Here is a 12,166-nt window from a genome sequence, read left to right on the forward strand (position 1 = left end):
CCGAGCTTCTTTTGCTTCTCTTTTGAGGCAGACATTCTGGAAGACTGAAGAAGCAAAGGGGCGAAGATGAAAAGAAGAAAGATAGAAAGAGAGAGGTTGTTTGATTCGCTTGCTTGGTTGTACTATATCCGCCAGATCCCAGGATGGCGGTCTTTACTATTCTCATCATGCCACTGACCGTATCACTCCTTATCCCGTCACCAGGTGAGGAATCACCTCGGTAGAACCTTGGAGTTCCTAGTACCTGGTCAGTACTTCAGGTAATACCATACTGCCTCACATGATAAGCCATCCAGATTTGTCACTGGCGTACCGCTGTGGTACCTTCTACAGACCTCTAGATAGTAGAAATCAAGGTATTTGATTGATCATGTTCCAATGGTGGCCCTTGTGTACCTCTTAATTTAGACGTGTGTATCATTTACTGGTGGTGTAGCGCAAGTTACTCGAATCTCATGATATATAGTCTTGACTATCCATAAACAATCCAAGAGAATCGTCGTACGAGAAGCCATGTTACTGCAAGAAAAACAAATACTATTGTAACTTTGCTCACCGATCCCTATCCGCGCCCTCAGTTCCTTGTAAAAGAATGGGGGTATGCCCCTGTCATTAAAGAAGACCGTTTTCTCCACCCTAGATACATATGAGAATAATGCGAACTGAAAAGCGAGTAACGAATGCTACGGAAATAAATACAGAGTCAGGTCACTTGCATTTATCACTCGGAATCATCATCGTCATCAAAAGCATCCGCCGAATCCTCATCGGCAGGGTCATCCATCTCACTATCATCGTCGATCACATACTTCTTAGTCTTGGTAGTAGCAGCTCGGCGTGATGGACGAGCCTTGACTGGTTCGTCGTCCAAATCAGCTCCGCCATCGGAATCAAGGATATCATTTGCCATGGCGTCGATATCATCATCAGATAGGTCTTCCACAACTTTCTTCTTGCCCCTTCCCTTAGCAGCGGGTTGGGCCTTCTTAGTAGCAGGAACAGCAGCAGGATCCTTCTTAGGGCCTCCGCGAGACTTCACTCCCGTAGTGGTTGCAGCTGGCTTGGGCTTCGCTGCGGGCTTTGCTTTCGCGGCTGGTTTAGGAGACTCATCAGCATCGTCATCATCTATCACTTTCTCCTTTTGTTTGACAAGGAGTGAGCGACGAGGTGACTGCTGTGGGACAAGCTTGCTGTAATCCGTCTCATCAGGATCGAATTCGCTGCTGATCTTAGAAGCCCTGGCACCAGACTTCTTCAGAGCTGCACTCGTTCCAGGTTTAGAAAACTCTGAGATCATAGCTTTTCCGTTGGAATCTCCAATTCCTTTCACCATTCTGCTCACGTCATCCAAGAGGTCATCTCCAAATTCGCTTTCTGAATCGCTCGACACCGTGTATTTAACCGGTTTCTTGGCTGTGGGACGACCCTTTGTTTCCTTTGCTGCTGCTGATTTTGCGGCGGGCTTTGAAGTAGGTTTGGATGCAGTCTTTGCAGCTGTCACCTCAATCAAATCATCATCATCGTCGTCGTTTTCCCCCTCTTTCGGAGGCGCTGGAGGCTTTGAAGCTGCGCGGCTCTTCTTGGGAATGATTTCAATGTCAGAATCATCGTCATCTTCTTCTTCTTCCTTCGGTGCAGCTTTAGGTTTTGCGGCTGCACGGCTCTTCTTAGGAAGAACTTCTGCTTCAAAGTCATCGTCGAGATCCATATCGTCGTCAGCGCCACCCTGTTGAGCTGTCTTCTTAGGCTTGGGAGAGGTCTTCAAGTAACTCATTAGGCCTCCCTTTGCCTCAGCCTTCTTGCTTGTCGCAACCTTCTTACTCTTTGGAGCAGCATAGTCGTCATCATCGTCGTCATTCTTGCGCTTCCTGCCTGGACCCTTGGAGGCCGCAGTCATCAGCTTAGACGATTGGCGCCGACCCATGCCTGCTACTTTACGTTCACGGCGCTGCTCTTCTTCGAGTTGGAAGCGCCATTCGTTGATAAAATCGTCAAGATCGCGACGCCATATGTCTTCCTTGCTAAGCTTGATCAGTTCATCAATTTCAGTCTCTTTCTCCCCAATCTGGCGGAGAAGCTTTTCGACACGCTCCTGCGTCAAAGACCAGATAGCCATCTATAAAAGATAATCGTCAGTTATATTACATCCACAATCTTCGAATTTGATTCACGTACCCCGAGCAAATAATCGTAGGCATTCGAAGCCACCTCAACATTTGCTTCTTCAGAACTTTCGTCCTCTTCCACAACTTGTTCAGTCTCACCGGCTTTAACAGCTTCGGAGACTTTAGGAAAAGGCTTGAATCCTTTCTCCTTCAATTCAGCAATGAGGACAGGCTTCTTCTTCTTAGAAATGACAAGCTTTCCGTCAATAATCATTTGCACGAAACGTGCTTGGTTTGTAAACTTGTCCAATTCCTTCTGTAGTTCTGATAGCTGGTGTTGCTTGCGTCTTTCGTAGTATTTAAGGCGTACAGCGTAAAACTCCTTCAAAATGTCGCTGACTGTCGCGTACTTGGTAATGCGACCTTCTGGATCAAATGCCACCAAGTTGCTAGTTGCAATGGTCCTTGAAAGCTTGAACTTTTCTTCCAGGCCTTCCGATACTGCAGCTTTCAGGTGCTTTTCATCCATCTGGATCACAAAATGGACCTTGGTGTGGGTGTTGTAATCCTTGTAGTCCTTGATGAACGACGGTGTCTTTTCGGCTTTGATGATATCCTCCAGCTTGTCTTTGAAGTCCTGAGTCCAAGTGCGAATGGGGAGTTCAGTAATTTCCACCTCCTTATCGCTCACTTCCTTGATCAGACCACTAAACTTGTATCGATCAGGACCCTGCTGAGTGACTTCACCCTTGAAGCCACGGAACCAAGGCTGCATGGGTTCGGGTTCTTCTCCATCCATCATGCGCTTGAGGTTGGCGACAACTTCCTCAGGGTTATAGTTGGGAATAGACGAACTCCATCCAGTACCAATACCGTCAGCACCATTGATCAGGATCAAAGGAACCACAGGAACATAGAGCTCTGGTTCAATCTTTTCTCCGTCATCCTCATTGTAAGTGAGAAGCGGCTCATCGGCTTGGTGGAAGACACGTCGTGCAAATGGTGACAGGCGAGTGTAAATGTAACGAGCACTAGCACAATCGGCACCACCTTGGAGACGACTACCGAAGTTACCACTGGGCTCCAAACAATTCAAGTTGTTAGATCCAACGAATGTCTGAGCTAGGCCAACAATCGTCTGTTGCAATGATGTATCACCATGTTGATAAGCGGTCATACCAGAAACGTGACCTGCCAACTCAACAACCTTCATATCCTTCTTGACGTTTCGTTTGAAGCAGGTGTACAAGACTTTGCGCTGACCAGGCTTGAGACCATCCACAACTGAAGGGATAGATCGCTGATTGTCGGCCATACTGAAGAGGATCAGCTCTTTGTTGATAAAGTCTGTGTATGTAATCTGCTTGGTGGAATGATCCAGGAAAGTGCCTGGCTTGTACTGCCGAAGCCATTCCTTTCGCTCGTCTGCCTTCTTTTTGGAGAAAGCCAGGTCTATAAGCTGAGCTTCGTGATCCTGCATTGTGTGGAACTCCTTCAAATGGCGGTCTAGATCTCTAAAGTAAATTTGAGCATCCTCTGTGGTACTAGTACCCAAACCCTTGTAATATTTGTGTTGCCAAGTACGATCGTACTTATGTTCTTCCTTCCATTGTTCATATTCGGGCATGGTGAAAAAGGATTTCGACTTAGTAGGATTTTTGGGGTCGCCCTTCCACACTTTGACGATTGGAGTAATGAATTCGATCAAGAACTCGGGGATCTTGAGCAAGCTAGGGAATTGCACTTGAAGAAAGTTGATCAATAGACCCTTGATGTGGCTACCGTCATGATCCTGATCAGTCATGATCATGAGATGACCGTAACGGAGACCCCTAGTGTCGGTATATTCTTTCTTGTGCTGTAGGCCTATGAAACTCTTGATATTTTGAATTTCCGCGTTCTTAGAAATTTGGTCAATTGATGCGTCGCGAACATTGAGGAGCTTTCCGCGAAGAGGGAAAACACCGAACAGGTCAGGACCAACAACAGCACGACCAGCCATTGCTAGGCCTTTGGCCGAGTCACCTTCGGTCAAGATCAGAGTACAATGATGACCATCCTTGGTACCAGCTTTGTTGGCATCAGTGAGTTTCGGGTTATTCATCCGTGACCGACGTCCTCCATCAGTCTTTTTAAGTATCTGATCCGCTTTCTTCTCAGCAAAATGAAGGATGTTTGTCATCACCTCAGTCTTCAAGACTTTCTTGTAAAAATCCTCGTCCAAGATGCACTTGCTGCCGAATTGACTAGGTTTAGTAGTCAGTTGTTCCTTGGTCTGGGATGTAAAAGCAGGATTCACAATCAGGGCGTTCACGAAAATAAAGATATGGTTGCGAATCTGTGAGGCTTTCAGAGTAGCGCCTTGCTTGTTCTTCTTCTTCACGGCCTCTGCAAGTCGATTGCAGATCTGATCAGCGATATAGTTCACATGGGTACCACCAGAAGTAGTCGCAATAGAGTTGACAAATGATACTTGCTGGAACGATCCATCTGATACCGTGAACCCGACCTCCCATCGAGGATCAGGACTGGCGGTAACTATCTCGCTCTTATCATTTGTTGCTTCTTCGCCACGCTCTTTTTTGATAGCCTTGGTGTACATTTCCATGTATTTCTTAAAGTTGCGAATTGGAATGCGACTGCCGTTCAACTTGACTGCAACTTTGGCTGTTCCAGCCAAGTCGTAAACACGGCGCTTCACAAGGGCTTCGAAGTCGTCATCCATCCCTTCCATGCCAAACTTTTTGTAATCAGGTTTGAAGGTGACTTTCGTGTAATCATCGACTTTAGAGGCCGTTATCTTGGCTTTACCCATTTTGCTCATGTTTTCCGTCCATGTCTGCTGATACTTCTTGCCTTGACGCGAATCACAGGTTTCAATGGTGAATTCCGTCGAGAAGACGTTACATAACTTGGCACCGAAACCATTACGACCACCTGTCACTTTCATCTGTCCGTCGTCATAATTCGAGGAGGTTAAAAGGTGACCAAAAATGAGCTCAGGGACGAAGATTTGCTCTTTGGAGTGAACCTCTATGGGGATACCACGTCCATTGTTCCAGACGCTGATCACACCAGATTCCCGATCAACGGTAATTCGTATCTCATCCATATTCTCGTCATTCTGCTTATTATCGGCGGCATTGACAACGATTTCGTCGAAGATTTTGTACAAACCAGGAACGTAAGTGACTTCTCGGAACTCCATCGACTCGGTCGCAGAATCGTAAACCCACATCTGTTGCGTGGTCTTTTCAATTGAACCGATATATGTGTCGGGACGTTTGATGATGTGTTCTAGTTGGGTGAGCTGCATATAAACGTTAGCTCACTAATCCCGACAATGCATTAAATGCCATGCAAGCTGGAAGTCAACTTACCTTCTGATATTTATCGGCGGCACCTGTCTGTGTAGGAGCCTCAGATGCATCCAAGTCATCGGCACCGTCACCGCCGAAGGACTCATTAGCCACATTTGCCAATGGTTTGGAGCCGGCCTTTTTGGTCGGTGCTTTCTTTGGCTTCGGTTTATTGGGAGGTGTCGTGGACATGACCGAGTCTATGAAGTCGTCGATGTCGTCGCGATCTGATGCTTCGTCCTCAAAATCGGCCTTTGCCTTTTTCTTCGTAGCCTTGGCCGCTGGCTTTGTTTTGAGAGTGGTTTGTGTTAATTTCTTGGGTTTGGCAGCTGCTTTCGCCTTAGCCTTCGGCTTCTGATGACAGAAGTTAGTTAATGCCGTTACAATGATCGCACTTCGAGTGTACGGTTTACTTACTGGAGCCTCATCAGGTACGAAGTCAGAGACTTCATCTTCGTTGAAAGAGTCGTCCAAGAATGAATCCATCTTGTCGAGTGGCCTGCCCTGGCCGCGTTTTCAACGAGGATTCACAGTAGGGGAAAAACAAGGAGATACCAAAGCGAATGACTGTTTCAGGAGTAGATGTGATTTCAGAAGTAGATGCGAGGGGAAAAGAAGTGAATGCCCATGGTATGGGGAGGATGTCGTTCAAAGAAAGTGGCATACCATGTGCTCTGTTGACGTGGAAAACACGCTGAAATTGCAGTCGCGGCTTCCTTTTTTGAGATTAGCGACTCGGAAATAACTTGTTCCAGTGGCACATGAGGCCGACGCTAGTCCCAAAACTGAAATGCCAAAACAAATCAGCCCCAGCCAATAAGCACGAGGCTTGTTGTCCCACTACTCCACTTTCTCAGAGCCTCCGATATCGAGTCTTCCCTTCACGAGCTGAATAGTTGTTCATCATTCTTGGATATTTTCGGTCGGTAGTGGACGATACTTTATCATTTCTACTGGAGACACTGCGCTAACTCGACAGGTATCTTCTTCAATCAGATGTGTATGTGAGTCAAATTCACGAGCTAGCGGAGGCACGTGCAAGGAGAGATATATATCACCCGCGATGTATCACTTTGCAACATCTACCGGTTCAAGACTGCTTCGTCATACAGGACAACCAAAAAGACCGACTTCGTGAAAAAAAAATCTTTGTACGCCACTACGCTCTCGGCCAAAGTCACCTCAGACTCAGTTTTGCGTCATCTACAGTGATGGGCTTGAGTCATCCACCTGGGTAGTCAAGCCCATGAGAATGATGTGTATGGCTACGACGGGATCTGGCATTATGTGTACTAGGAACCCTACGATAGCGTCCATCAGATATCGACTAGATGTATATTTAGTTATGTGTCTTCGACATGTCCTTGAGTTTGTTGTCCGTTGAATACTCCTATGTGCACCTTATCGAAGCTCTATGATAGCACTCTCCACGTAATATAAACCTCTTATCCGATATATATTGGTGCCCACTGAGGATGAGATCTGGCTAGAATCCAAATCATGAACCATCTTGTATTCCATGCCTCTTATTCATAGAATCATCCCTTGACTGGTCGTCGGTCATGTTGTAACCTGCTCAAAGTCAGCATCTAGAAAGCGGATCTCAAGTGTCGGTCAAATGCACTAGGGAGCCACTAGAGGGGCGCCAAGGGGCTAGCCCGTGGTGCTTGCTAAACGCGATGGCACCTAACAGGCTAATGCTGACGGCGCAGCAGTGTATTCCAACACTGAACACGGTGGTATCTCCTGCTTCGATGTTCATCGTCAGTAAGAGTAGGAGAGAGCCAAGTCATTCAGGGGGTGGAGGGAGTGACTGGCAAGGAAGGCGTAAAGAGGGGCAAGCGCCGCCCGCCGGCTCAGCCGAACTTGGGAAGGAGCGACCCAGAATTGGTACCTGCGTGGACTCCTATTCGCCAACCAATCGTGACGCGGAGCCCATTAGCGCGGTTTCCTCTTATTGACTAACGCCTTAGCTAAATATCGCCAAAAAGAAGGATGAAACGACCATCCCTTATTCCCTTCTCCCTCGCTTTTGCCTTTTGTGATTATGATTGTGTGGTCAGTCATTGAATGATTCACTTCAAGGATTTCCTCACTACGGTCCTTCGGAATGCAGTCAGATGTCGCAGGCGGCAACTGAACGAATTGTTTGAGTACTCGGCGTTGTATACTTTACTCCTTTTGTCAACCTTGACAATACACATTGTTAACGCCGTGAGACACAACGCACATTCAGCTTTTTGCAGCGATTCCATTCCTTTACACTGTCTATATTCCAGATTCCGTCGAATATGAGCATTCCGTCGAGTGTAATTGTGCATCCCGAGGATGTATCCTCGCCCTCGCTGGCAGAGGAGCTTATCTCTCCAGTGACAACAGATTCAATGGTAACGGTGCCGCTATCAGATCGACAATCGTTTTTCGAAGGCACATCTATCGAGTTCAATAGTCCTACAACACCGGTCGACGAGAGGGCGGACGAAGCTTCTATCATGGAAAATGCAAGAGAAGTGGATCTGACACCAAAGAGCGAGCTTGCTGGTAAGGCGGACGAGACATCATCTGCACCCAGAGAGATGAAACGTCAGTCGACTACATCGATTGAAGCAGCGCCAAATACACAAGAAGGATATGAATCGTCATCCTCTACGGAAAGCGCCGGAGAAGTCGACTGGGAAAAATTGGATAAATCGGAGGAGCAACAACCGCGGACACAAGGGACAGATGAGGTTTGCATTGTTCGCATCTATGTTTTATGATAGGAAGAAACTGACTCTCACTTTAATAGTCCACGGCGTTGTTACTGGCCCGTCTAGAGCAAGAGAATAATGCTCTTGCCACGAATCCGAAATCAGGGCTTGCAAAGAAAGCCCAACGACAATCCCGCCCACCTTCAATTCAGCAATTGAGAAGACTCGTCAATGACCCACGAGCATCTCTGCGGTACTCTCAATTACAGCCGCCACCCATGACTGAGCTTGAATTCTGGGCTGCTTTGGTCGCCGATTACCCTTCGACGGCGCAAAGATTGCCTACATTAACATCGCACAAGATTCGCGCTGGAGTTCCTCCGCCACTACGTGGAGTAGTCTGGCCTAGTATTGCTGGAGCTAGGGATACACTATTGATCGAAGAGTTTGGACGGTTATGTGGTGAAACGAGCCCCTACGAAGGTCTGATCGGCAAGGATATTGGTCGCAGCTTTCCGAATGTCGAGATGTTTCGTGATCCTAATGGGGAAGGCCAACAGATGTTGGGTAGAGTTCTGAAATGCTTCAGTCTGTACGATACGAAGATAGGGTACTGCCAAGGACTTGGATTTGTGGTTGGCCCTCTGTTGATGCACATGACGGATGCAGAGTCTTTTTGCGTCCTGATTAGGTTTGTCAATTTTGCCCCCCGCAGGAATCAACATTTGCTAATCTGTGATAGGCTCATGGAACACTACGACTTGCGCTCATGCTTCTTACCGGACCTTTCAGGTCTACATTTGCGCATCTACCAATTCCAGAACCTCCTCTCGCGCCATCTACCAGCGTTGTTCGCCCACCTTCAGTCTCTGAACATCGAGCCGATCTATGTCTCGCAATGGTTCCTTTCATTCTTCGCAGTCACATGCCCACTACCGATGCTGCTTCGTATATACGATGTGCTGCTATTGGAAGGAGCTTCCGAGACATTGATGAGAGTTGCACTGTCACTCATGCAGCGTAATGAAAAGAAGATCATGGGGTTTACCGAGTTCGAGGATGTGTTGCAGTTCCTATTGTCTCGAAGCTTATGGGATACCTATGCGTTCAATGCTGATGACCTGGTCAATGACTTTGTTTCTTTGACGCCTCTTGTCTCTAGAGAAAGTCTCCGAGCCTTAGAGGCAAGCTATAGCCAATCTCAGGGTGTGCCAACGGGAATCTCGTTCCCTCAGATGCAAGCTACAGCTTCTCGGTTTCTCGGTCGACTGTGGGCTGGCTCACACAAATCACTGAATCTCCCATCTGGACGGCCCGAAAGTACAATTAGACGCTCGCCGTCCAAGCAGAGTATGGCATCCACATTGAACTCGATGGAGACGTCCGTTTCCGACGCCAGCACTGCTCCTACAGAAGTTTCTATAGGCGGAGATCAGAAAGTGCGTGCAAAGTCGGCGATATCACATAGAGATCGAGACTTGCATAGCCAAATTGAAGACCTTCTTACAGCTTTGAGCGACATGCAGCGTGAACAAGCAGATCTGGTTAGAGATTTGCAGCGAGAACGAGAAGAACGAGAGGAAGACCGAGAGATCTCGAGAGCGTTGTTAAACCATCTCAAGCAATCAGAGACGACGGAGGATGCCGAAGAGCTTGTTAGCAAAGCTGAGGAGCGGTTCTCGACAGCTAGCAAACGAGACTCGATCTTACAGACGAAACATCAGCTCAGAGACGAGGTGGGCAGATGGAAAGAAAAGCATGAGATGGAAGTGGCTCGATGCATTGATCTTAGTAGACAACTTGACGAGCACGAACACGAAAATTCTCGTTTGAAAGAGGAATTGCGGGAAGCCCGATCACGCATTCAGGATGGATACCGGGAGAAACAAAGATTGGAACGAGTAGTTCAAGATCTTCGTTCACGCAAAAGCACATCTGGCGACCACAGTAGCCAAGACAGCTCGGGCACGACTAGTGAAAATGAATCATGGCCTACTCCATCTAGTGGTCTACGTGAATTCAAACTAGGGCGGACCAATTCAAAAACAGAAACGACAAGATTCCCCAAACGGTCTAGCAGCTTGGGCGTACAAAGTCTGGTCGGATCAACGATAGAACCCGATAATAGGGCGTCTACTACGTCCGGATCAGAGGACTCGCTATTACTAGAGCTTGTCACTGCCAAGACGGCAGAAGCAGTAGCCAAGCAAGAATTAGAAGAGGTGAAAGCCAAGCTGGACTCTCTTCGGAGGTTGATGAATGGACACTCTCGAGTCAAGACGTCGACTGGGGAGCTGAATTTTTCAGCAACAGCTACCAAATTAATGCCCGAAACAGTCAAGGCGGCCCCAACCGGGGGTGGATTTTTTGGCTGGGGGAGAAGAAGTGCGTCAACAGCCGGTGTAACGGAGAAGTGATCACTTGGCGTATATATATGTATAATGACTTGTCTTGTCTCTTGAGATTTATTCTTGGAGTAATTTTTTTTTATGATACCTTGCAGTTACCTCTGGTGATTTTGGACCATGAGTCTGGAGAATATGCGCTGTACATATGATATATTTGGATATACCTTTGTCAAGACCTAATTGCACATATTGATTACTTTCCAAGGTCTCAAAGACTTAATTTTGCCAGGTAACACAGCAAAAGCTGAATATCCGTTTTGACTGACAGGACAGGAGACACGAGACCTCTTGACCGAAAGGTTCAAGGATGGAATCGACCTTCCTGGTTTAGAGCAGATCAACATACTGCATGAAGTGACTCGATCCTGTTTACCAGCATTAAAAGCTTTCAGTCGAATGGTACGTATAGGCTCGAGGTCGGGCATGCTTGTCATCTATATCCACATCCATGTCCATTTGTCGGTGGCAATATCCCACACTGCGGCCACAGGAGAAAATGCCTCACCGACTTCACTCAATCAGCTTAGCAGGTACATACCTTTTAGGGAATTTGGTAACTAGTATTGGTAGCTCTGAGTGACACTCAACACCCAGGTAGTAGAATAAACCCACCGTTGGAATGAGTCCGTGACACCTTTCAAGGGTATTGCATTGAACCCAGGCCAGTTCGTTCTAGAACGATTGACTCCCTATAGTAACTATATCCTTTCCTAGATGTACTGCATAAAGCCCATAGACGTGTCGAGACTCTCCACGAACCAATCTGCAATACACAAAGAGTAAAAAGTAGCAAGCGCATTTGGCGGCCCTGGCGGTTGCTTGAACTCTATGCAACTATTCCAGTAGTATTGCTACGCATGCTAGATCGCATGGACCTACTCTGAATACACGCGTAGTTGCATAACCCCGGATCTATATACAGCACACTAAACAAGCGAAAATACGGGGAAATTTAGTTTCGATGAAGTCCAATCAAGTAAAAAATAGAATCGAAAGCGAGTCGCGTGAGGCAAATACGAGGGATTTTCCAGTAGAAATCGAAAAGAAAAAGATAAGAAAAGAAAAGAAATGAGAGATGTATTATTCAAAGCAGTTGGAATCAGAAACGCGGTGTGACGTGGAGTGCAGGCATGGAAGGCTGCGGATCCTGTCAGGTTCGGACATAATCAGTGGCTATATTTATTTTGTACGCACGTACTAACCGGGGTTAAGCGTACGAGCTGGATATTCTAGAAAGAATAAATGCCTCATGATCAGCTTGTAGTAAAGCTTGTCTTCTCTTGAGCCAGCCTTCCATGTAGACACGGCGATGGAGAGACGGAGTTAGGGCTAAACCCTGCCCCTTGCATAGATCATACATGTTCGGAACCACCGTGACTTGGCGATGCAATTCCAAGACACCGAAAGTATCATGATTCTACTCGCTATGTGTGTAACTATCTACGAAGTAAGTAGTACTCCGTATCGATGTCGCGTGCGTGCATATCTCGATTGGTTAGTTAGATGCTGCAAAGAACCCTGCAAGGTGCTCGGGCCACGATGCTTGACCTTGTTGACGGCTGTACGCGAGATGGCTGGCTGTTGTATTGCAGAATTACATGTCC

General features: G+C 47.1%; 2 protein-coding genes across 2 annotated transcripts, besides 1 other annotated feature; one reads left to right on the forward strand and one right to left on the reverse strand.

Moving 5' to 3' along the window:
* Positions 1 to 721: 721 nt before the first annotated feature.
* Positions 722 to 5,950, reverse strand: TSTA_083670 (DNA topoisomerase II; the record flags this gene model as incomplete). The annotated part of the gene is made up of 4 exons (XM_002478053.1): positions 722 to 2,116; positions 2,176 to 5,415; positions 5,486 to 5,818; positions 5,882 to 5,950. 4 exons carry the CDS (start codon positions 5,948 to 5,950, stop codon positions 722 to 724), a joined length of 5,037 nt encoding a protein of 1,678 aa, XP_002478098.1.
* A 1,805-nt stretch (positions 5,951 to 7,755) lies between these two features.
* Positions 7,756 to 10,571, forward strand: TSTA_083680 (GTPase activating protein (Evi5), putative; the record flags this gene model as incomplete). Its single annotated transcript, XM_002478054.1, has 3 exons — positions 7,756 to 8,193; positions 8,253 to 8,845; positions 8,897 to 10,571. The coding sequence occupies 3 exons, from the start codon at positions 7,756 to 7,758 to the stop codon at positions 10,569 to 10,571; spliced, it is 2,706 nt and encodes a 901-aa protein (XP_002478099.1).
* A 1,030-nt stretch (positions 10,572 to 11,601) lies between these two features.
* Positions 11,602 to 11,631: a microsatellite.
* Positions 11,632 to 12,166: the final 535 nt, after the last annotated feature.

The sequence above is a fragment of the Talaromyces stipitatus genome, genomic scaffold (assembly GCF_000003125.1).
Source record: "Talaromyces stipitatus ATCC 10500 scf_1105507295527 genomic scaffold, whole genome shotgun sequence".
Classification (NCBI taxonomy): Eukaryota; Fungi; Ascomycota; class Eurotiomycetes; order Eurotiales; family Trichocomaceae; genus Talaromyces; species Talaromyces stipitatus.